The sequence below is a fragment of the Saimiri boliviensis genome, chromosome X, assembly GCF_048565385.1.
Source record: "Saimiri boliviensis isolate mSaiBol1 chromosome X, mSaiBol1.pri, whole genome shotgun sequence".
Classification (NCBI taxonomy): Eukaryota; Metazoa; Chordata; class Mammalia; order Primates; family Cebidae; genus Saimiri; species Saimiri boliviensis.
The window spans coordinates 104,895,642-104,919,036 of NC_133470.1; the positions used below are offsets into that span (position 1 = coordinate 104,895,642).

At 41.2% G+C, this 23,395-nt stretch overlaps 1 protein-coding gene across 2 annotated transcripts in view; it reads left to right on the forward strand.

Annotated features, from left to right (window-relative positions):
• The window catches only part of FRMD7 (FERM domain containing 7), a 51,719-nt gene that overhangs the window by 14,945 nt on the left and 13,379 nt on the right, over positions 1 to 23,395 (forward strand). The window contains exons 2-5 of one of the 2 annotated variants that reach the window (XM_003931134.4): positions 13,102 to 13,206; positions 14,312 to 14,354; positions 16,285 to 16,363; positions 19,481 to 19,578. In XM_003931134.4, coding sequence (XP_003931183.2) covers positions 13,102 to 13,206; positions 14,312 to 14,354; positions 16,285 to 16,363; positions 19,481 to 19,578 — 325 coding nt within the window. The remainder of the gene's footprint in view (positions 1 to 13,101; positions 13,207 to 14,311; positions 14,355 to 16,284; positions 16,364 to 19,480; positions 19,579 to 23,395) is intronic. The other variant, XM_010341743.3, reaches the window with a different exon arrangement.

Below are 23,395 nucleotides of genomic sequence, written 5' to 3' on the forward strand. Positions count from 1 at the left end.
GGATTGTTTGTAACTTAAAGGATAAATGCTTGAGGGGATGAATACCCCATTGTCCATGATGTGCTTAGTTCACATTGCACGCCTGTATCAAAACATCTCATGTGCCCCATAAATATATACCCCTACTATGTACCCATAAAAATTAAAAAAAAATATGAAGTCAGGTAAACAGAGTGATTATGAAAGGAAGAAATGAATTTTTTAGAAAAACGAATTCTAGCTGTTTATCTCTTTCTTACCCTTCATACACCTAGATATTAGTTTTCTCTTTACATTTAAGGAGAGCCTGATATAATGAAATGAGCCCATTACTGGAGACCAGAAGACTTGGGTTCCACTCCCAGGTCTGCCATTAACCTGCTGAAAGATCTTAGGCAAGTCTTTTGTGTGCTTTGGATCTAAATCTCCCGACTTATAAAATGATGGGCTTGGAGTAAATGATATCTAACGGTCTGTTTTGTCCTGGATGTCTCATATTGCTCGATATATACAGAATCAATTTCAACTTTAAAATATAATTCCAAGTAACATTTAGAATTTGGTTGTGCATCGTGCCCACCACATGGATTTAATGCTGAAGCGTTATGTGGAAACAAACAATTATAATTGTTTTAATTACCCAGAGTAGCTAGTAATTTCTATAAGACTTGGGAGCACCATCTTAAAAACACTATTATTATACTGTCACTTTTCAACGGTCTTTCCAATTTAGGCATGATAATTTCAATGTCCCAGGAGTGGGGACAAGATTGGTATTAGGCTGGTAATCTTTCTCTCCCCTCACCCCCCTTAGTATGAAGCTTAACTCTGAATAGTGAGAGTCTCTTAGACTCCATCAAATTACTCCAGCAAAGAATATGAATCAGATGCAACCTGACCAGGTCATTGTCAGGCCTGCATAAGGCCGCAGACAATTATACATAATCAGTTCCTTGTAGCTTTGAAAAGGTGTCTGACAGAAAGTATCGTCTGTCAGGTACTGGACTAGCTATCTGATTCCAGAGTTCTCTTCCTAGCTTGGTTTGGTTGTCGTCAATATGGCTGTGGGGATATGGGGCAGTGGTCAGGCAGCTGTTCATCTTGATTCTCCAGGATCCCCCAGGATAGTCACGTGGGCCGGAAATCTTTCTGGGCAGTTAATCCTAAACAACGTTAAGCCTTCCATCTTTCACACATGCAGCACTTTGAACTGCTTTATGTTTTCAGAAATAAAATAAAAACCAGTTGTAATTTGGTGTGAATTTCACACGTGCACAAGCAACTAAAAGGCTTGTTCTCTCTGCTTGCCCCCATCAGGAAACCTTAAGTACCCAGTCAAACTGTGATTCCCTCTAGGGTTTACTGCTGAGTCCTGTGGGCTCTGGGGAAAGGGCCTCGGTTCACTTCCTACTTATTCTTTGTTCTTTGATGTGTCTAACTGCACCTTGCTCTCCACCAGATGCTAAAAGATTAGACTGCCTGCAGAGAGCTCCATTTTAGAAGGAACTGCTGCTACCTGGTAATTAGCCTTTCACCACTCTTCGCAGTTCTCCTTTTACCGGGAGTTAAAACCCCAGGAAGGGTTACAGCTTGGTCAATGAATTTCTTCCGCCTCTGCCCTGAAGGAGCTCCCTTTCCTAGTTCCCTGGGTGACTGAGTGCAAAATTTCAAATTATATTCAGCTTATTTCCTAGAAAACTTGTTGCAGCTGACTATATTGGTAAATGTGTAAAATATGAGTCTTTAAAAAAAAGTCAGTATATTTGCATTTTTACCGAAAAGTAAAACAGTCTTTAAAAAGAATCCCTCCTAGGGTTTATTCCTCAAGAAGTTCTGAGATTCTTGGATGCAGCCGGCAGAAAAAAGCTTACCTTCAGAGGGATGCACAGCTATTGATGTTTACAAACAGAGCTCAATTGAGGTGATGAAGTGCAGACCAAGATTTCACCAGATGGCTGAAATTAAATCAGCGTCACTGAAAACTTGCTTAGCCTAGAATTACACTAAATGGTACCAAAAATTCAGAACTATCTCCAGACTTCCTGTTCTAATTAACAGAAGTCCAATCCTCTCACTGGAGTGTTCTGCTTGGTTCTGGCTTCCAAAATGCTATTCAGAGTTTAGGATTTGAAGAGGAAAGGATGGATGGAAATTAACCAGAAGAAGCTCGTTCACAGTGGTCCTCACAAATATGCTGAATGACAATGTGCTTATACTATTATGGATGGAACTGGTTCTGGGCCAGTGCCAGAGTGGGTGATTGCGGTAAGTTACAAGAGGGATAATACATAGGGAAGCTCTGAGGTTTACAAAAACCAGAAGGAAAATGCCAAGTGGTTGGCCAGACACACTGGTTCACGCCTATAGTCCCAGCACTTTGGGAGGCTGTGGCGGGTGGATCGCTTGAACTCAGGAGTTCAAGACCAGCCTGGGCAACATGGTGAAACCCCATTTCTACTAAAAATACAAAAATTAGGCAGTCTTATAGCCCAGTCTCAAAATAAATCAATAAATAGATAAACATTTTAAAACAAAATAAAAAAGATTAAGAAAAGAAAATGCCAGGTGGTGGACTTAATTTTTTATATTTATTTTTCTTTTTGAGACAGAGTCTTGCTCTGTTGGCCAGGTTGGAGTGCAGTGATGTGATCATACCTCGCTGCAGTTGAACTCCTGGGCTCCCACCTCAGCCTCCTGAATCGCGGGACTACAGGCATGTACCACCACACACAGCTAATTGTTTAATTTTTATAGAGACAAGGTTTCACTATGTTGTCCAGGCTGGTCTTGAAGTCCTGGCCTCGAGAAATTCTCTTGCCTCAGTCTTCCAAAGCTCTAAGATCACAGGCATGAGCCACTGTGCCTGGGATAGGTGAGTGACTTTAGAAGGAAATGGTGAACACAACTGGTTGTCAGGAGATTTTATAAGTTAATGCCAGCAGAAAGCTTTTGAAATGAGAAGCCATGATTTTCTTTCCAGACCTGTGCAAAGGCTAGGGAGTGTTGAAGGAGTGGTTCAAATATGTGCACACGTTGGTGAGAAATGTTCTGAGCATCCCCACTCCCAAATAGGTTGGTGTGGGGCGAATTCAGTAACAAGGGATGGGGAGTATGTGAGGCAAGCTGCTTGGGTGCATGTGGTCTGTGGGCCAACAGGTAAGACACAAACATCAAGGATGAGCAAAGTGATGCATAAAGGTGAATGAAAGATGACAAAATGAAGCCTAAAACTCAGCCATGATGCACACAAACCCTTACCCTGGCAGACAGCAAAAAAGGAGCAAGCCAAGTCCAACTGCACCTACTATAGAGCCATCTCTCCAATCTTTATCTCTTTCTAGTCTCGCTACCACTGCCTTAATCCAGGCTACCATCTTCTCTCACCTGAGCTATAGCAGCCCCAACTTGATGACCTGTCAGCTGTTTTACCCCTCCTCCACCTATCTCTTAAACTGTCGTTCCTCAAAGTGTGTAGTCCACAGACCAGCAGCATCAGTCTCACCTGGGAGCTTGTTAGAAAAGTAGATTCGCAGGCCTCACCACACACACACATCTAGAGAATCTGACCCTGCATTTTAACAAGATCCCCAGGTGATTCATATGCACTTTACAGCTTAGGCAGCAGTGCTCTAACTACTTTTAGGCTGGCGTCTCTAAGACACAACTCTGACCACGTCAAGTCCCTGCTGAATATCATCCAGTCACTCCTAACCCCACCCTGTACCTCATCTTCAAGGTACATGGCTTCACAAGTCACAAACAGCTCTCCTTGATATGACTCCTGCCCACTTTTCCAGCCCCAGGGTCTCACTTTCTCCTTTAGCAACACCAAACTGCTTGCAGTTTCATTGTTCACACCAGATTTTCTAATCTCTTCTGTCTCGACGTTTTTCTTCTTTCCCCTGGCTAACTCCAATTCTTGCTTCACGCCTCAGCTTAGGTGCCCCCTCTGTTAGGAATCCTTTATACTACGCCCTCACCCATCTTTATGGGTTAGGTGATCTCACGTTACCCGCTGCATATATCCCTCCACAAAATCACTTAGCTAAAACTGCTGTGATTAACCATGGATGTGCCTGTCTTATCTGCCAGCCTATGTGTTCCTTGATGATAACGCCTGTGTCTTATTCATCTCAGTGTCCCTGGAGCCTAGGAAAGTATGTGGCACAGAGCAGGTGCTCAATAATCTGTGTTGAATTGAAGGGACAGTGGAAAGGATCACAAAAGGTTAATGGCATACACAAAAAGGCAAGGGCAGGCACACAAAAATTAAGCCCAGAGTTTGGGCAGATAAAAATTACAAACAGGAAAACAAAAAGAGTTTGAAAAAGACAAACAGTAGAGTAGAAAGCATGCTAAAGGAGAGATGAGGCAGTGGCTTTTAAAGGTTGATTAAGGAGAAGGTTAAGACTGACAAAACGGTTTTCTGTCTCTGCTTTTGTGTGTGGTTGTTATGGCTGAGATTAACCTGTGAAAATGTGGAATCAGAGGGTTAAAAAGACTGGAAGGTAATTCATTCACTTGCTACCGGGAGAGATGATCAGCTGATATTGGTTTCTCTGAGAGAAAACCAGGAGTTACGTATGTGATTGTAAATATTTCAGATTTTGAATATTCAAATAAATGTTTCCCCTGTCAAAATAGACCCCGCAGATGGTGCAGATGCTAATAGTTATGTGTATTAGTCCGTTCTTACATTGCTATGAAGAAATACCCGAGACCAGGTGATTTATTATTTTTTTTATAAAAAGAGTTTTAATTGATTCACAGTTCTGCATGGCTGGAAAGGCTTCAGGAAACTTACAATCATGGCAGAAGACACCTCTTCACAGGGGTGCAGGAGAAAGAATGAATGCAAGCAGGGGAAATGTCAGACACATAAAACCATCAGATCTTGTGAGACTCACTTACTACCACGAGAACAGTATGGGGGAAACCTCACCTATGATCCAATTGCCTTCACTTGGTCCCGCCCTTGACACATGGGGATTATTATAATTCAGTGTGAGATTTGGGTGGGGACACAGAGACAAACTATATCACTAGGTGAACACACACCAGGATTTGTCCAAGACAGGCCTGGTTTATACCTATTGTGATAGTATCCTTATTATGGTGTCCCCAGTTATTAGTCAACACTTATTGAGTCTTTCCTATGTGTCAGACACTGTGTAAAGTACTTTACATGAATATTCCCACTAGAAGCTGACTATGATTCCTTTTGAAATAGACATACAATTCACATAACAGTAAATTAATCAATTCATTGTTTTAAAGTATATAATTCAGAGGGTTTTTTTGTATATTCATTATGTTGCGCAACTGTCACAGCCATCTAATCCCAGAATATTTTCATCACCTCCAGAAGAAACGCTATGCTCATTGTTACTCCTACCCAGCTGCTGGAAACCACTAATTTATTTTCAGTCTCTAGGGATTTGCCTATTCTGGATATTTCATAGAAATTGAGTCATACAATATGCGACCTTTACTTTCTGACTTCTGACAATCCTATTTTACAACTGAGGAAACTGAGGCTAAGATAGATTAAGTAGCTTGCCCACGATCACCCTTCTGGTGAGTAGAGGAGTCGGCACTAGACCCAGGTGTGTCTGGCTCCAAAGCGAACATTCTTAGCCACCATGCTGCGCTGTCACCTCATATTTATTGCAAGGGCTCAGCACATTCTTGGAACTCCTCTTTGGTCCTCTGTAACTGGGCACATTCTTTCCAAAATGCCTCACAAATCTTCATTATTTGAGAGTGAATTTAGTGTTTGGGAAGAGCCAAAAGTCATAAAGAGCAAATATAGTAACTAAAGTGGACCATCAAGCTGGGTCATTGCTATAGACTGACTTGTATCTTCCCAAAATTTATATGTTGAAGCTCAAAGCCTCAGTCTGACTTTATTTAGATAGGACTTTGAGGATGTAATTAAGGTTAAATAAGATCATAAGCATGCGTCCTTATCTAGTAAGATTGGTAGCTTTATAAGAAGAGGATTCTCTCTCTCTCTCTCCCCCTCTTTCTCTCTTTCTCTCTCCCCACCATGTAAAAATGTAGCAAGAAGGCAGCCATTTACAAACCAAGAACAGAGCCCTTACCACAGCCCATTCATACTGGCACCCTCATCCCAGGACTCCAGATTCTAGAAATGTCAGAAAATAAATTCCTATTGTTTGAGCCACCCATTCTATGGTATTTTGTTATGGTAGCCTGAACTGGCTAAGACAGTCATATTTGGGGAGAAAAAATGAGGCATAACAGTCAGGAGAATGAGTGATTATTATCTGTGACTTTGAGAATAATTTCCTGAAGGGGGCATAAGAAATATTTTGAATGCCAGAGTCAGCATTAGAAACAGGGGAAGCATCTATAAGACATTTTGTATGACACTATGCTTCTAACTTTTAGAATATCTATTGTATTTCTCTGAAAAATATAACAGGTATAAGAAAAAAGTAAAAATAACCCATTATGCTACTATTAATGATATGCTCTATTTCCTTCCAATCGTTCTTTTCCTGAAACCTTAATTGTATAGTCTGTAATTTTACAAAGCACACAATTTAATATGTAAGACACATTAAAATCTCTCTTTTAAAGGATCTTTTAATTTTAGGTTTGGGAGTACATGTGAAGGTTTTTTACATAGGTAAATTTGTATCACAGGGGTTTGTTGTACAGATTATTTCATCACACAGGTATTAAGCCCAGTACCTAATAGTTATCTTTTCTGCTCCTCTCCCTCCTCCTACCTTCCACCCTCAAGGAGAACCCAGTGTCTGTTGTTTTCTTCTTTGTGTTCATAATTTCTCATCATTTAGCTCCCACTTATAAGTGAGAACATGCATTATTTGGTTTTTTGTTCCTGTGTAAGCTTGCTAAGAATAATGGCCTCCAGCTCCGTCTGTGTTCCTGCAAAACACATGATTCTATTCTTTTTTATGGCTGCACAGTATTTCATGATGTATATATACCACATTTTCTTTATCCAGTCTGTTGTTGATGAGCATTTAGGTTGATTCCATGTCTTTGCTATTGTGAATAGTGCTGCAATGAACATTTGCGTGCATGTGTCTTTATGGTAGAATAATTTATATTCCTCTGATTAGATACCCAGTAATAGGATTGCTGGGTCCAATGGTCTCTGCTTTTAGCTCTTTGAGGAATTGCCATACTGCTTTCCACAATGGCTGAACTAATTTACACTCCCACCAACAGTGTTTAAGTGTTCCCTTTTCTCTGCAACCTCATCAGCATCTATTATTTTTTACTTTAAAATAGTAGCCATTCTGACTGGTGTGAGATGGTATCTTATTGTGATTTTGATTTGCATTTCTCTAATGATAAGTGAGCTTTTTAATATTCTTGTTGGCTGCATGTATGTCTTCTTATGAAAAGTGTCTGTTCATATTCTTTGCCCACTTTTTAATGAAGTTGTTTTTCTCTTGTAAATTTGTGTAAGTTCCTTATAGATTCTGGATACTAGATTTTTGTCAGATGCATAGCTTGCAAATATTATCTCCCATTCTGTAGGTTGCCTGTTTACTCTGTTGATAGTTTCTTTTGTTATGCAGAAGCTCCTAAGTTAAATTATATCTCATTTGTCCTGATTGTTTTTGGTATCTCTGTCATGAAATCTTTGCCCGTTCCTATGTCCAGGATGATATTATCTAGATTGACTTCCAGAGTTTTTATAGTTCTGGGTTTTGCATTTAGGTCTTCAATCCATCTTCAGTTAATTCTTGTATTTTATGTAAGGAAGGGGTCCAGCTTCCATCTTCTGCTAATGGCTAGCCAGTTATCCAGGGACCATTTATTGAATGTGGAGTATTTTCCCCATTGTTTGTTTTTATCAGCTTTTTTGAAGATTAGATGGTTGTAGATGTGCAGCCTTATTTCTGGACTCTGTTCCATTGGATTATGTACCTGCTTTTGTACCAGTACCCTGCTGTTTTGGTTACCGTAACCCTATAGTATAGTTTGAAGTCAGGTAACGTGATGCCTCCAGTTTGTTCTTTTTGCTTTGGATTGCCATGGCTATTCAGGCTCTGTTTTGTTCCATATGAATTTTAAAACATTTTTTTTTCTAGTTCTGTGAAGAATGTCATTGGTAGTTTAATGGGAGTTGCATTGAATCTGTAAATTGCTTTGGGCAGTATGGTCATTTTAATGATACTGAGAATATCTTTTTTCAAATGTTGAAAGTGGTTGTTGATCAGTTAATTGACAAAATTTGCTAAAGCAAAAACTCATAACAAATCATATACATATACATACAGACATCTCAACTTTTTATTTTAACCTAAAATGTATATATTTATATTCATATCCCAATCTTTTGATATAGGGCCAAGGCCTTTTCTCTAGTATGAACTTCTGATTGTATTCCCTTTTGTCTTTCTTCCATAAACCACATCCAAAATCTATCATCAATGACTGCCAGTCTTGGTTTATTTAATGTGGAACAAGAATGTAAATGCTTGCAAAGCAATGAGTACAGAAACTTTCCAGATTTTGATGTCTTTCCTCCCTCAATCTTTTATTCCTGTCATATCCAAAACTAATTTGACAGCACATATTTGGGGACTCCCCCGATTGAGTCTTTACAAAAATATCAATTTAAGTTTCATAGAAACAACTCTTGCTATTAGCGCTCATAATAATTTTGGACACACATACCATTTAATTAAATGGTGTAATTATAATAACAAGTAGAACTTGTCAAAAATATTTTCAAGAACATAATTATTAGTAAGCACAGGACTCAACTGGTCACTGTCAAAGTCTACAATTGTATTTGAGTACCCTACTGGCCATGAGCTTTCATCACAATGTGGGCATCTGCCAATATTTTAAAGAGGGAATGGAAAGCATTATATGAGCATTATTAAGTGGAAGTTGGTTAAGAAAGTTTCTACCATCCTTGCTTATTAAAAACAAATTCAGACATGTATAGAGTAAAAAGTTAAAGTCCCCCTTATTCTATCCCCTCTCTGGGAATATTGCTGTTAACAATTTGGTGTATATTCTTCCAGATTTCTTACCATGCATATATCTATACATGTGCATTGCTGAAGTGCATATGCATATGATGTGCCAGGCACTGTACTAAGACCTTGATGTGAATTAATCCACACAACAACCCTATGAGATAATATCATTATTATCTTCATTTTACAGATGAGAAAACTGAGGCTCAGGAAGGTTCAGTAATTTGCCTAAGGTCACATAATGACTAATTTGTTTCCCTCTTAAGAGAACTATTATACAAATAGTATTTTTACTTTGGAATGCTTTGGCTATTCGGGTTCTTTTTTGTTACATAGGAATTTTAAAACAGCTTATGTACTAATATACATGAATCAAGTTAAATGTTTGGGTTCATTTATCCATTTATCGAATGTCCACTCTGCCAAGCACTGTACTTAATTCCAAGAATTCAAACACATGGTTTCTATCTTCAGGTATCTAGAAGAAGTAGATCAATCTGTTAGCTAAATGATTTGGCCCAATTCGTCCAGCTAATAAGTGAATAGAGCAAGATTACAATCCTGATTTATTTTAACAAATTGGTATATAACGGCTCTAGGTGCACAGAAAATTTAATAGATTTGTTTTAGAGCTAGCCACTTTGAATATTATTGTTTCCATGAGAAGATGAGTTTGGAGCCCTCAGGAATCAGTGTCTAATTGTTATGACCCAGTAAATTTTTTTTTGTGAGGAATTCAATTATTATTATTATTATTATTATTATTGCATTTTAGGTTTGGGGTACATGTGAAGAACATGCAAGATTGTTGCATAGGTACAAACATGGCAGTGTGGTTTTCTGCCTTCCGTCCCCTTGCCTGTGTCTGTCATTTCTCCCCATGCTATCTTTTCCCACCTCCCCACCCCCCGTCCCTCCCCCATTTCCCCCCAATGGACCCCAGTGTGTAGTGCTCCCCTCCCTGTGTCCATGTGTTCTCATTGTTCAACACCCGCCTATGCGTGAGAATATGCGGTGTTTGATTTTCTGCTCTTGTGTCAGTTTGCTGAGAATGATGATTTCCAGGTTCATCCATGTCCCTACAAAGGACGTGAACTCATCGTTTTTGATGGCTGCGTAATATTCCATGGTGTATATGTACCACATTTTCCCTATCCAGTCTATCATCGTTGGGCATTTGGGTTGGTTCCAGGTCTTTGCTATTGTAAACAGTGCTGCAATGAACATTCGTGTGCATGTGTCGTTATAGTAGAATGATTCATAATCCTTTGGATATATACCCAGTAATGGGATTGCTGATGACCCAGTAAATTAAAGATTATAAATCTGAGTTATGAAAGATTTGTTTGAAATGATAGACAGATAGATATTTAAAGGCAGATATTAGGATGAGACAGGACTCAGGATTGGAGTTTCAATTCCTTGAGTGGAAGGATTGACGGATGGTAAAGAATTTAGATCTGCTAAGGAGCTTGATTAGGATGTTGAAAAGTACCAGCTTAAAAAAGAGCAAGCAATTGTACAGAGAATCAGAAGTCCAGAGAAAACAGGAAAGTTGAACATAAGGCAATATTATGAGAAAGAGAATCATAACATCAAAATTGAGAAATTGGATTATAATGATAGTAAAAATTAAAGGCTGCATGTTGAGACAGAACCAAGACCTTACCTATTATGTAACACATTCCACAAAGCTGGCCAATTTCAATGTACACTATGGAGTACTGAAGGAAAATGCCTCTCGCGGAGATGGGGGTGGAAAGCTTAGCCACGTGAGCGTCTGACCTCCAAATGTATAAATGCTAAAGGCTTTTAAAGCCAGTTGGCAACACTTACAGGGATGGAAGAATCAGGGAATTATTCTTATAAACATAGTATGGGATCTTACTGAAGGAAGCAAAAAGAAAGCCTTAATTAGAAACCTTAAAAGAATGGCTACATACTCTTTGTGATTGTAGAAATATGTAAATATACAAACACATAGGACATGGCAGCGTTGATAGGGAGGATTAAGTGCCCTGATGGAAAATAAGAATAAAATACGAAGAGGAGAAAGGAAAATCTTGAGCGTCTTAAATTGCTTGCAGAAAAAACTGGAGTCTATGACGGAATTTGGTCCTCGTGACTGAAATATTTCTTTGGTGTTGGAAAAAGTATTGCTGTCATCTCTCTCTCTTTAGAAATTCTTTTTTTTTTTTCCATAATAAAAATCCCGTGGCAGCTCCTTGTCTGTGAAGGATTTTAAAAATAGGAGCGATTTCATCTGTCTGCAATGGTCTGTGTCAGCACTTGCCCTAGGCAAGGTTGCCACACTGGCAAAAATGTACCCCCCTCCTCTATAAACAGGCCCTCCGTGGCACCCCATACCCTTAGTGCCCCCTCAGGGGTACTGACCCCCTTTTCTTGGACTATAGCTCCATTGTAATCTCCCACATCAAATCAAACCCCCTTCCCCTCGGTAGAGCAGCTCTGTCTCCAGGTGCAAGGGATGAAATAGGTTTCACCCTTTGCGGCCTATTTTCATTTAAAAATAGGACCCAGGTTAACCCAAATGAATCTTGAGTCAGCGGAGCTCTGGGCAGTATAACCAAGTGGAGAGAAGTCCATGGGGAGAGGGGCGTATTTTTGGTCGGTGGGGGAGGGGGTGAGGTAGGCCGCCTTTCTGAAAGCTATTAAATCCCAGATGTGGGATCTGTTCAGTGTGGTGCTGCCTTGAGGGAGAGGGGGTGGGCGATGGTGGATGGACTCTCTGACCTCTCAAGGTCGCTGTTAATTCTATGGGTCGGTGATTTCCAACTACGTTTCCCAGCGCCTGGCTTCCTTTGCAGTACTGTAGGCACCGCGTGACTCGGCTTTAACTAGGGGTTTTCAGCAGCGTGTCTTTGTGCCTATCAGCCAGGGCTCAATTTTCCCATCACGGTCCTCCCTTCAGCAGCAACCCCTGGGTTCAGCAACGGTGGAAGCTAAAAATCAGCCCCAGCCACACTCAGCTCAAAGAGATTTTTCACAGCGAACTCTTCAAAGCTCCTGTTCTCAGAGAAGCATAAGAAAGGGACTGTTTTGTGCTCACAGTGTGTGGGGGCTTTATGAAGAAAAAAAAAAAATGTGTGGCCTTATGTGAACAGAGTATGCTGTATGCAGATTTGGTGGGGAAAGTCGAAAAATGAAATCTACTCAAGGGGCTCATATAATCATATGGTCAATTTCATGTTGGATCAACAAACATTCAGGAGCCCAGTACTATGTGCCAGGCTCTGAATTAGAACTGGTGAGTAACAAGAAAAATAAAGCAAAGTCCCTGCTATGGAGAAATTCAGTCTAACAGGGAAGATAGACATCCAGGGCAAGAAATGCTATGCTTGAGGTAAGCGAGAGTGTTTGGAGGCATAGGGGGGCTTGCCCTTGGCTAGCCTGTGGCTGATAGAGATCAAAGAAAGCTTCCCTGGGGAGATGACATCTGAGCTGAGTAGGAGTAAGCCAAACCAAAGAAATGTGGAAAGAGCAGTAGGTGAAGAAGGATGAAATGAGCAGAGGCATGTGGGCACACAATGGCTGGACAGGTATGGGGAACTAGGAGCAGGCTGCAGTTATTAGAGAGGACAGTGTCAGTAGGAGGTGGGCAGGAGGCTGGAGGGGCCGGCATGGCCACAGGAGGGAGAGAGGCTGGGTCTCCTGTGCTAAGGAATAGAGGCTTTATCCTGAGGGGGAGCCACTGAAGGATTTCAAGCAGGGGAGTAATAGGGTCGGGTTTACCTCTTGACTAAACTATCTGTCAATTTGCAAAAAATCATTCAAATTGCCCATGGGATGAACTCATTAAAGAATTCCATTGAAAGGGTAGATTTGCAGATCTAGCCATAGTTAAGTACAAGGCTCTCTTTTTCCAAGATGGTTTGTCATGAGGCGTTTTAAAGGATGTCGCTGAAACAACATATGTGTCTACAGATAGATACGTGGATCTACCTGTAAAGTCAACGTCTCTGAAAACGATGCAAGTCCTGTAAACAGTGCTTAAAGGGAACAGGGCTTGCAGAGAGTCTTGTGGCTTCTACCCTTTATTCTGTGCTGCAGTAACTGTATCAGGTTAGGAACGCAAACTGTGCTATCATCTTTTTGTTTTGTTTAGCAAAAGTCATCCGGGAAGGCACTGTTTAACCTGAGTTGCAGCCATCTGAATCTTGCTGAAAAGGAATATTTTGGATTAGAATTCTGCAGCCATTCTGGAAATGATGTAAGTTGGTTTCATTACAGGGTTCTTTGTGTCTAGCATTGTTTCTAAATGCAGTTTGCAGCTAGGTATGTAGGGTTCAGATCCCTGACTGAAAAATTAAAAACCCTTGCAACATGATTAGATTTAATAACTAGTTTTCTCCACCCTCTTTGTTTATTAACAGTCACCTTGGCCAGGTGCGGTGGCTCACGCTTGTAATCCCAACACTTTGGGAAGCCAAGACAGGTGGATCGCGTGAGGTCAGGAGTTCAAGACCAGCCTGGCCAACACGGTGAAACCCCATCTCTACTAAAAATACAAAAATTAGCCGGGTGTGGTGGTGCATGCCTGTAATCCCAGCTACTTGGGAGGCTGAGGCAGGAGAATCGCTTGAACCCAGGAGGCAGAGGTTGCTGTGAGCCAACATCTTCCCACTGCACCCCAGCCTGGGCAACAGAGTGAGACTCTGTCTCAAAACAACAACAACAAAGTCACCTCAGTTTGCCAAACACAAACTCTTTTACCCCACGTTCCTGTTTTGTCACTCTGTGAGCAGCTATGCATGTTTTATCAATTTCGCCTTTCCAGAGACTGGACCTCAACCTGCAGTACTAAGACTTTTAACCTCACCAATGAATATTCAGAGGAATCTCCTTTCTCCTCTCTCAGGTCCTAACATTCAGGATATTCTTCTGTTGTGTCCTGCCTTGGCATATCTATGATCTGGCACCTTCCCAGAAAGGCTCATTATGTCTCTTAGACTGACATCAGGGGACCGGAGGGTTCAAATGTAGAGCCAAATGCCTTCATTAGTCTTTGTAGCAACTAATGAGCCATGTATGTGACACCTCTGTCATCCTACTAAGGCAGTGGAGCATGATTCAAATGTCAACAAGGAAGTTTATAGATCAACAATATTCACTGTCATTGGGAAAATATAAGGGTGCAGATTAAACGTAGTATGCTATCTCCTTGACACTGCTGTTTATTTCTACCTTTAGAAGTCTAAATAGTCCTGATACTTGTTTATTTCATGTTGATCTTTATCTTTTACCAAAAAGAGAGAAAAAAAAAAAGCTCTGCTCAGTGCCATGCTCTGCCAATTTTTTCGTTAATGTTATTACAGGTTTGGTTGGAACTTTTGAAGCCCATAACAAAGCAGGTAAAAAGTAAGTATGGAAAATAACTTAAGGAATAGCGTTCACAGTTAGAGTTTGAAAAAGGTTTCAGCAACCTCGCACAATTTCTCATTTTAATATAAAGGGATAAAAGGGCTTTTGGATATTATTTCAATCCTTCATACATCCAGTAAATTCAGCAATTTAGAAAATTGTTTTAATTTTGCCTGAGATGAAAGAAATCATGCTGCTGGATCTTTGAGTAAATCTGAAGAACTCTGGTAATTACAGTACTCTGTGGATTGGCTTGAGGAATATATCTCATTTTCTGGCACTGCAAATCTTCAAGCATCCTTGATGTCAATCTGCAATGCCATTCACCGTCTGCCTGAAGATTCTTTAGTTATATCCTGTCACAAGCATTATTCATTCGCTTCAGTTCATATTTGAATGCCTACTATGTATGAAATATTTTCTCCCTATATTTTACAATCTAGTGTGATGGTTCTCAGATTTCAGTGTGCATTAGGATCACTTGAGTTTCTTGTCAAATGCCAATTCCTGGTCCTTATTCCTGGCTTGCCAACAACCTGCATGTTTACAAAATTCCACAGATGTTTCTGAGGCAGGCGGATTTCTATCAGCACTTTGCACTGTTTTAGTGTCTCTTTTACTGGTTCGTCTTTCTCTGCCTGCTCTTTACATGTTAGCGCTTCCCACAGTTGTCTTCTCACTGCATAAGGATCATCTGTTATATTGTTCCAACAGCTTTTAAACCGATTCTCCCCATGCATCATCTACACTACTCCCAAATAGATCTATTGAAAACATCAACCTGATCACATCACTCTCCTTCTTACAATGCTTCCATGGCTCCCTACTACCCTTGGAACAATAAACTTCCAACTCTTTAGGATCGTACACAAAGCACTGAACTCTGGCTACCGTCATAGCCTTGCCCCTGCCACTAGCCACTTTGTATTCCTACCTCTGCTGACTTCGACAAAACTAATCGCAGATGGAGGCTTAGCAGATCAAACACAGAATGCCCTATTAAAATGTAATTTTAGATAAACAAATAATAATTTTCTTATATAAGCACATCCCATTCAATTGTTGTTTATCTAAAATTCAAATTGAACTGGGAGTCCTGCAGTTCTTATTCACTAAATCTGGCAGGTCTACTCAGGTCTCAAGTCCTCTAGGAGGACATCCTTGACCTCCTCTAAACTCTTTTCTCCCTCCTATGCTTCCCCAGTACTCAGTGCTTAAAGCATTCTAGGGTGTGCTAATTGTCTAGATGTCTGTCTCTTCTACTAGATTGTGAGCTCTTGCTTGTCTTTTTACTCCCAATACCTGCCTAGTACACTGCTTTGCACATAATGGGTACCCAACAAATATTTACTGAATCAACGGTGTTAATGCTGCATGTGTGCATTTGTGTTTTGTGTAAAAGTTAATTTTCAAATGCAAGCAGATGTGAAGATCAGTACACGTGTCTTCGTAATGTAAAAGATAGATGGAGGCATCAGTCCGCCGAGCTTTGAATTCTCTTTATGAGATACTTAGGCCCAGTGATGTTCACCTGCCTCAGCTGAAGTTGAGGCCTTCTCTCAGGAATGCAGAATCCCAACTAGCAGGTGCTGTATTTTTCTGAATGCGATACTTCTTAGGAGAGGACACAGTAGGCCCCAAAGGGGCACATTTATACAAATAAACTCAAAGGGAGAGAGGGTAGAAAGAGAGGTGGGAGAACTTTCCCCATCGCTATACACATAGAGACACAATCCAGAAATTGTGACACTTTATACATGTGATACATGGACGCTTAGAAATCTGTAGAAGGGAGTGATGGGGAGGGGAGGGAAGAGGAGAGGGTGTGTGTGTGTGTGTGTGTGTGTGTGTGTGTGTGTGTGTGTTTAGACCTATAATTGTTGTGATGGACATTTAAATAAAACTTATGGAGATATTGTGTTTTAAGATCCTAAGGAGATTGTTTTCAAATTTATGGTGAAATTTTTCCCAGTGGACCCTGGACATCTGCGGGAAGAACTTACAAGGTATAGTGATTACCTGTGTGTCTGCTGCATGATGTTACTTAAGAATCATTATTCTCCAATTATTGGGGACACGTGCTTCTGGCCCATCTCACAAAGCTTGGATTTAAGTCACTCTCTGGGAGATGGTGAGAATCTGGACAGTGCATGGGCCTGGCTGGTCCCCCAGGTGTTAATCTTCCAAAGGGTGGAGACTACAGGAAGAAACAGGGGTGTTCTAGAAGTTCAAGCCTGGGCAACCACTTGGGGGTTATGCCATTAACTACTACAACAATGACTGTGCTCTCCTTCATGGCATCGGAGTTGCAGTCAGAGAGGGAAGCTTAACAGCACAGGTATGATGCCAGCCAATTTCCATGGAAACTGAAAATGTGAAGGTTGTGAATGTATCTCACAGAAGACAAAATATTCCATAATGATGATAAATACTTATGAAAAATTGTCCTTCAGAATCACAATGTAAACCTACTTCTGCAAAAATATATTGTCAACAAAACACTCCGCAAAACCTTACTCTACTTTCTAGACTCACACTTTTTTTTTTTTTTTTTTTTTTTTTTTTTTTGAGACAGGGTCTCACTCTGGCTTAAGTTGGATAGGCTGCAGTGCAGTGGGAACCTCCCTGGTTCGAGCAATCCTCCCACCTCAGTCCCTGCGCCCTGCTTCCTGCCAGGACTACAGGCACTCGCCACCATGACTGGCTAATTTTTAGGGTTTTGTTTTGTTTTGTTTTGTTGTAGAGATAAAGCTTTGTCATGTTGCCCAGACTGGTCTTGAGCTCCTCAACTCAAACAATCCCCTTGGCCTCCCAAAGTGCTGGGATTACAGGTGTGAGCCACCACACCTGGCTTAGATTTAGATTCTTATACATGAAAGAGATCTGAGAGAGAATCTAACTGAGCCCTCTTAGTTTACAGATGAAGAAATAGGTAATAGGAGCTAAAATGACTTGTCCAAGATCACAGAAAGCTGGCAGTTATTCTCCGTGGCGTCTTCCCCCCAAAAGAGTTCATGGCCAGTTCAATCTTTGCCCCTTTTATAAAGGAAGACTTTTCTAAGGGCCCTTTGCAAAAGTCACTTTTTACAAGCCTCTCTCTCCCTCTTTCTCTCTCCTAATTCTCTTTCCACATTTGTGAGCTGCAGGTCACTTTCCCAAATAACTTGATATCTTGGTATCTATATGCATTTGCATTTGCTAACCCATTTCAGTTGCGTTTCAAATTTATGGAGATAAACTTCCCGTCCCACCCAAAAAAAACGAATGAGAAAATCAGTGTGATGATAAATGTTTCATCAGCTGTTCGGAGCAAGGATTTGGTGTTTGTAGCAGGCAGCTGCCTTCTTAATGGCAAGGACCATGTCAAATGACAAGAAGTTTCCTTTCTTTCATGCTAGGAGCAAAATGAAGTTCACCTTTGCTTTAGCAACGAAACCTGATTATTTGCATTTACAACGATATTTGAAAACAGGCAATGGCAAAGTTAGGCTTCCTTTATTTTTTTTCCATTGGTCCATTTAAATAATACTTAACTATAGTTGAGTTTACAAGGATGCCTTGTCTAGGCTAATATGTAGGTTTCTGAGAGATGGTGTGCAAATGTAATTTTTTTAATTGAATAATTTCTAATGCATCAGGGGAGCTCATAATTTGAAGGATTATAATGATGAACACTTTTGTAAGCTGAATAATCACCTACTAATTTACCTGCTTCTTCAATCTAGATTTTCACCTATCACTTGAAATTAATTTTGACTCATCATATTGCCTTCGAGGTTTAATTGGTTAAAAAGGAAGTCCACGTAGAACTTTATTTAGAAAAATCACACTTTTATAGGGAAATATCCACTGTAGATACTCTGTGTTTTATAAAACAAAATATTAGGGCCAGACACAGTGGCTCATGCTTGTAATCCCAGCACTTTGGGAGGTCAAGGTGGAGGCATCACCTGAGGTCAGGAGTTCGAGACCAGCCTAGCCAACATGGTGAAACCGTGTCTCTAATAAAAATACAAAAATTAGCTGGGCATGGTGGTGCATCCTATAGTCCCAGCTACTCGGGAGCCTGAGGCAGGAGGATCACTTGAACCCCAGAGGCAGAGATTGAAGTGAGCTGAGATCGCACCACTGTACTCTAGCCTGGGTAGCAGAGTGAGACTCTATCTCAAAAATAAATAAATAAATAAATAAATAAATAAATAAAATATTGGAACCAACTTTGGACCGTGTAAGAAGGTAATTAGTGGTAGTCTTTATTACACATGTTACTTTCCAAAATGTGATTCTCCTTTGAGAAGGACTTTTTGACAAGTGTGAAATAAATGTTACATGCTTAGCAGAGCCATAGATACCAAGCTGCATTTTATAAGTCCCTGATGGGCTTTTGGTGGGCAAAGGGGCAGTTTGGTTTAGTTCTTTTCAGTAAACATTAATTATACTGACTGTGTAAAATGATGTGCTGGGCATTGGTAATACAGAGAAGACGGTCCAGGCAAAGGCAATAGCAGGCAGAAGCGTGGCCCCAGGTTCTTAATTTATGAAACACAGTCTTTTTGGATAGGAGGCAGCCTGAATTCAGTGGCAGACCTAAGTTCTAGCCGCAGATTCACTATCTTTGGGTGATATAGCCTTGTCAGAATCACCTAGCCCCTCTCTTTCCAGAATTGTGAACTAGGGTGACCATTTCTTGCTCCATCAACCTCAAAAGCTGTTATGGTAGTGAGTACTTGATGGCATTTTGTAAACAGCACACTACTGGCCTCCTGAGTGCAGCATTTATTCTTGCTGGATCTCCTGTTCTCTCTAGCTGGGAATGTGGCTTTCTACGTGGCAGAAACCACGAGAGGATGATTGGCCAATTCCCTCAAGTTGGTGGGAGGATTTGGCCAGGGTGATTCCTAATGACTGTGAAGCCTGCCAAAGTGTTCGATCAGCCAAGCTGTGGTCCAGGGCTGGTTTGGGGCTGAAGCAAAGCCTATGCATTACTCACCAACCCAAAAAAAGGCATCTGACTGACTAGGGGCACTATTCCTTTCTTGAATCATCTTGGATCTGGGAGAAGGGAACTATTTCTTTCTTATTCTTGTTTCTTTCTCAAAAGATTCTTCCCGATTTCTTTGCAGGTATCTTTTTACTCTTCAAATAAAGAAGGATTTGGCTCTAGGAAGGCTTCCATGCAGTGACAACTGTACAGCGTTGATGGTATCTCACATCTTACAATGTAAGTAGCAAACGTCTGTCTGCTTTGGGACCTATCAGCCGTTTAGAGAACCAAGCAAAGGAGCTGAGCTCCCCAAATATGCCCATCACTGTGTTAGGAATAAAGAAGAGAAGAAGCCTGGATAAGATGGAGCAAAACAACATGGCCTGAGTCTGAGTTTCCTTGTCTTTAAAAAGTGACAAGAATACCTTTGCTTCTGTGGATTTAAAGTAAATGCTGATTTTCTTCTATCCCAGTCCAATCTTCCCTCCTACCACTTCAGGGATTGCTGTCCAGGCGCTGGTTTTGGCTAATCTGGGCATGGGCTTTGCCAGACAGGTCCCCACTCCCAATGCTTGCCCCAGGATACTTCTCAGATACATGCTCTCTGTGGCACATTGTCACGTTCGTTATGATTTCCGTGTTGCTCTTTATCATGGTTTCAGGGAACAAAGCACAGAGTACAGCAGGTGGAGAGAGGCTAAAAGGGAAAAAAGCCCCAGGCATCTATTAGAGTTCCCTATATCCTAACAGCCAACAAGTAGCTGGACTAGGCTGAATAACGAAGGTAGGTAGAAGGTGGTCTGGGGAATAGCAGGGGCCTTCCAAGGAGGGGGTGATGCCTGGCAGGCCAGGCTGCTCCTGCAGCCTCATGGGCAGGGTGTAGGCAGCTGGAAATAGTATCTCTTCTAAAGCCAGCTGGACTTTTTCTCCCTTCTAGAGAGGCCTCCAAAGAATAGGCTGTTCTTTACTAGTCCTGCGGGATCATAACTTCATTTTTTTATCTTAAGTTCATTTTTGACCTCTGTATCTTGCCTTCCTGATAGTCCAGAAATGGCAGATGTCTGTCTTCACTAGGACCCCCAGAATGCAGTGCTTAGATTGGGACAGTGTCTGAATAAGTGTTTACCAAGCGACTCCTGACAGGGACAAGCAATCAGAGCCTGAGGCTCTCAGAAAGGCAGGGGGCAATAAGAGAAACGGTAATCATGGAAGGCTGTTGGAGAAGGTGGCTTTTGTGCCGGGCCTTGAAGGGACACATAGGAATTGGAGATAAGCACTGGTCAGTAAAGGAAACAGCATGAAAAAAATGGTGGTTGGACAAGAAGTGGCACTTACAGAGGATGAAAAATGACTCAGTATAGCCCAAACGTAGGGTCTGTTTAGAAGACGTGAGGGAAAATGCACCATTTTGAAGGGTCTTGAATGCCAAGGAGAGTAACCATCACGTCCAGTATTGTACTTTGGCACTGGGATGAGCGCATAGGGTAGAGCAGATAGAGGAAACAGTGCTGGAAGGCATCCTTCTCCACTAGCCGCCTGCTGAGGCAGCAGTCAGAGGATTGGGGCTCCCAGGCAGTCTCTGATGGGGGAACCCAATTTCATTCTTAACAGTTCGACCTTATGGATTTGAGCATTCCCTAGTGGCCATTTGAGGCATAGCACAGAGCACTTGAACTTTGCTGGAGGATGTTGTCAATAGAACAGAAAACCAAACACAGCACGTTCTAACTCATGAGTAGGTGTTGAACAATGAGAACACATGGACACAGGGAGGGGATCATCACACACTGGGGCTTGTTGGGGAGTGGGGGGTAGGGAAAGGAAAGCAGGAGGTGGGAGGATTGGGGAGGGATAACATTAGGAGAAATACCTAATATAGGTGATGGGGGGATGGCTGCAGCAAACCATTATGACATGTGTATACCTATGTAACAATCCTACATGACCTGCACATGGACCCCAGAACTTAAAGTATAATAATAAAAAAGAAACTCTTTCCGTGGAAAAAAGCTTAAGTTCCAACTAGTTAGCTCTTCACAATTGATCCCAGTGAGACTGTATCATGAACTCTAACATATTATGCAGAATACAACTTGATTGCTCATTTATTTGTCTAATTTTCCATTCATCTAATAGTTGCTGGATACCTGCTATATTTTAAGAGTTCAAAAACCTCCACATTCCAACCTTCTTGTTTCCTTTGGTCTCACTTACACACTTCCCTATTCTATCAAGATACTCCCTCCCAAACACGAGCTGTACATTTCAAATGAAGCCTCCCTCTTTTATAAACTCCCTGAGTAACTCTTCTTGGTCGTTCATTCAAGAAAAATGTATTATGTACCTACCACATGCCAGATACTATCATAGGCACTGGGAACACAGCAGTAAACGAAACAGACAAAAATCCTTGCCCTTATGGAGCTCACATTTTGGCAGCGGGAGCGAATCAGACAATGACCAAAATAAGTAAATAAATTATACAATGCATGGCAGCAGGTGATAAGAGCAATGGAGAAAAATGAAGCGTAGGAGGGAGATGGAGGAATTCTGGGGGTAGATACTGAATATTTATATTTTTAAATTTTATTCTTTTCTTCTTTTATGGGCAAGAGTTGACATTGGCATAAATATTTATTTTTTGAGATAGAGTCTCACTCTGTCAGCCAGGCTGGAGTGCAGTAGGGTGATCTCGGCTCACTGAAACCTCCACCTCCCAGGTTCTAGTGATTCTCCTGCCTCAACCTCCCAAATAGCTGGGATTACAGGCACATGCCACCATGCCTGGCTAAATTTTGTATTTTTAGTAGAGACAGAGTTTCAACATGTTGGCCAGGCTGGTCTTGAACTCCTGACCTCGAGGGATCCTCCTGCCTCAGCCTCCCAAAGTGCTGGAACTACAGGCATAAGCCACCACGCCCAGCCAGCATAAATATTTAAATAAGGTGGACACGGTAGGCTTACTGGGTAGACGACAGCTAGACAAAGACTTGAAGGAGGTGGGAGGGTATGCTATGCAGCAAAATCATGTGAAAGAGAATCCTGGGAAAGAGAAAATCCAGTGCAAAGGACCTGAGGTGAGAGCATGCCTGGAGTGTTCAAGAAACATCAGAAAGGCTTTTGTGGCTGGCTGGAGCTCAGTAAGAGAGGGAGAGAATAAAGATAGAGGGTCTTGAAAGCATATTAAGGGGCCAGATGTGGTGGCTCATGCCTGTAATTCCAGCACTTTGGGAGACTGGGGTGGAAGGATCACTTGAGGCCAGGAGTTCACGTCCAACTGGCCAACATAGCAAGACCCCCATCTCTTTTAAAAAAAAAAAAGCAGCATAGTAAAGACCTATAGCATAACTCGAAATGAGCTGATAAGCCATTGAAGCTGTTTAAGCAGAGGAGTGAAATAATCTGAATTAGGTTTTGACAGGATCATGTTGGCTGCTGTGGTGAAAATAGACCTCAAGAGGAAATGGTGGAAGTGGAAGTGAGGAGACTAGATAAGAGGCTATTACGGGAGAGGGAGAGAGAGAGAGAGAGAGAGAGAGAGAGAGAGAGAGAGAGAGAGAGAGATTGAGAGAAAGAGAGAGAGAGAAAGAGAGAGGAGAGAATGAATGGTAGTTTAGATCAGCGTGGTAACAGTGCATTTGTCACCTTCTGTTACTGGGGACATCTCATTCGTATGCCATAATTGTCTTCTAAGATTGTTCTAGTCTTGTATGGAGAGAAAAACAAGCACAGTCTTATGTGCTTTTGTTTTTCTTAGGGCCAACATGGGATTTGTGGTTAACAAACTGGAAAATGGGTGTGTGTGTATGTTTGTGTATGTGATTTATTAAAAAAAAACCAGCTCTATTGAGGTATAATTTATCCATCATAAAATGCACCCATTTTTAATGCACAGCTCAACGATTTTTAGCAAATTTACGGGGTTGTGCAACCATTACCACGATCCCGTTTTAAAACATTTCCACCACACCAAGAGATCTGTCATGCCTACTTGTAGCCACACCCTGTTCCCACGCTCAACCCCAAGCAATCACTAATTTGCTTTCTGTTTCTA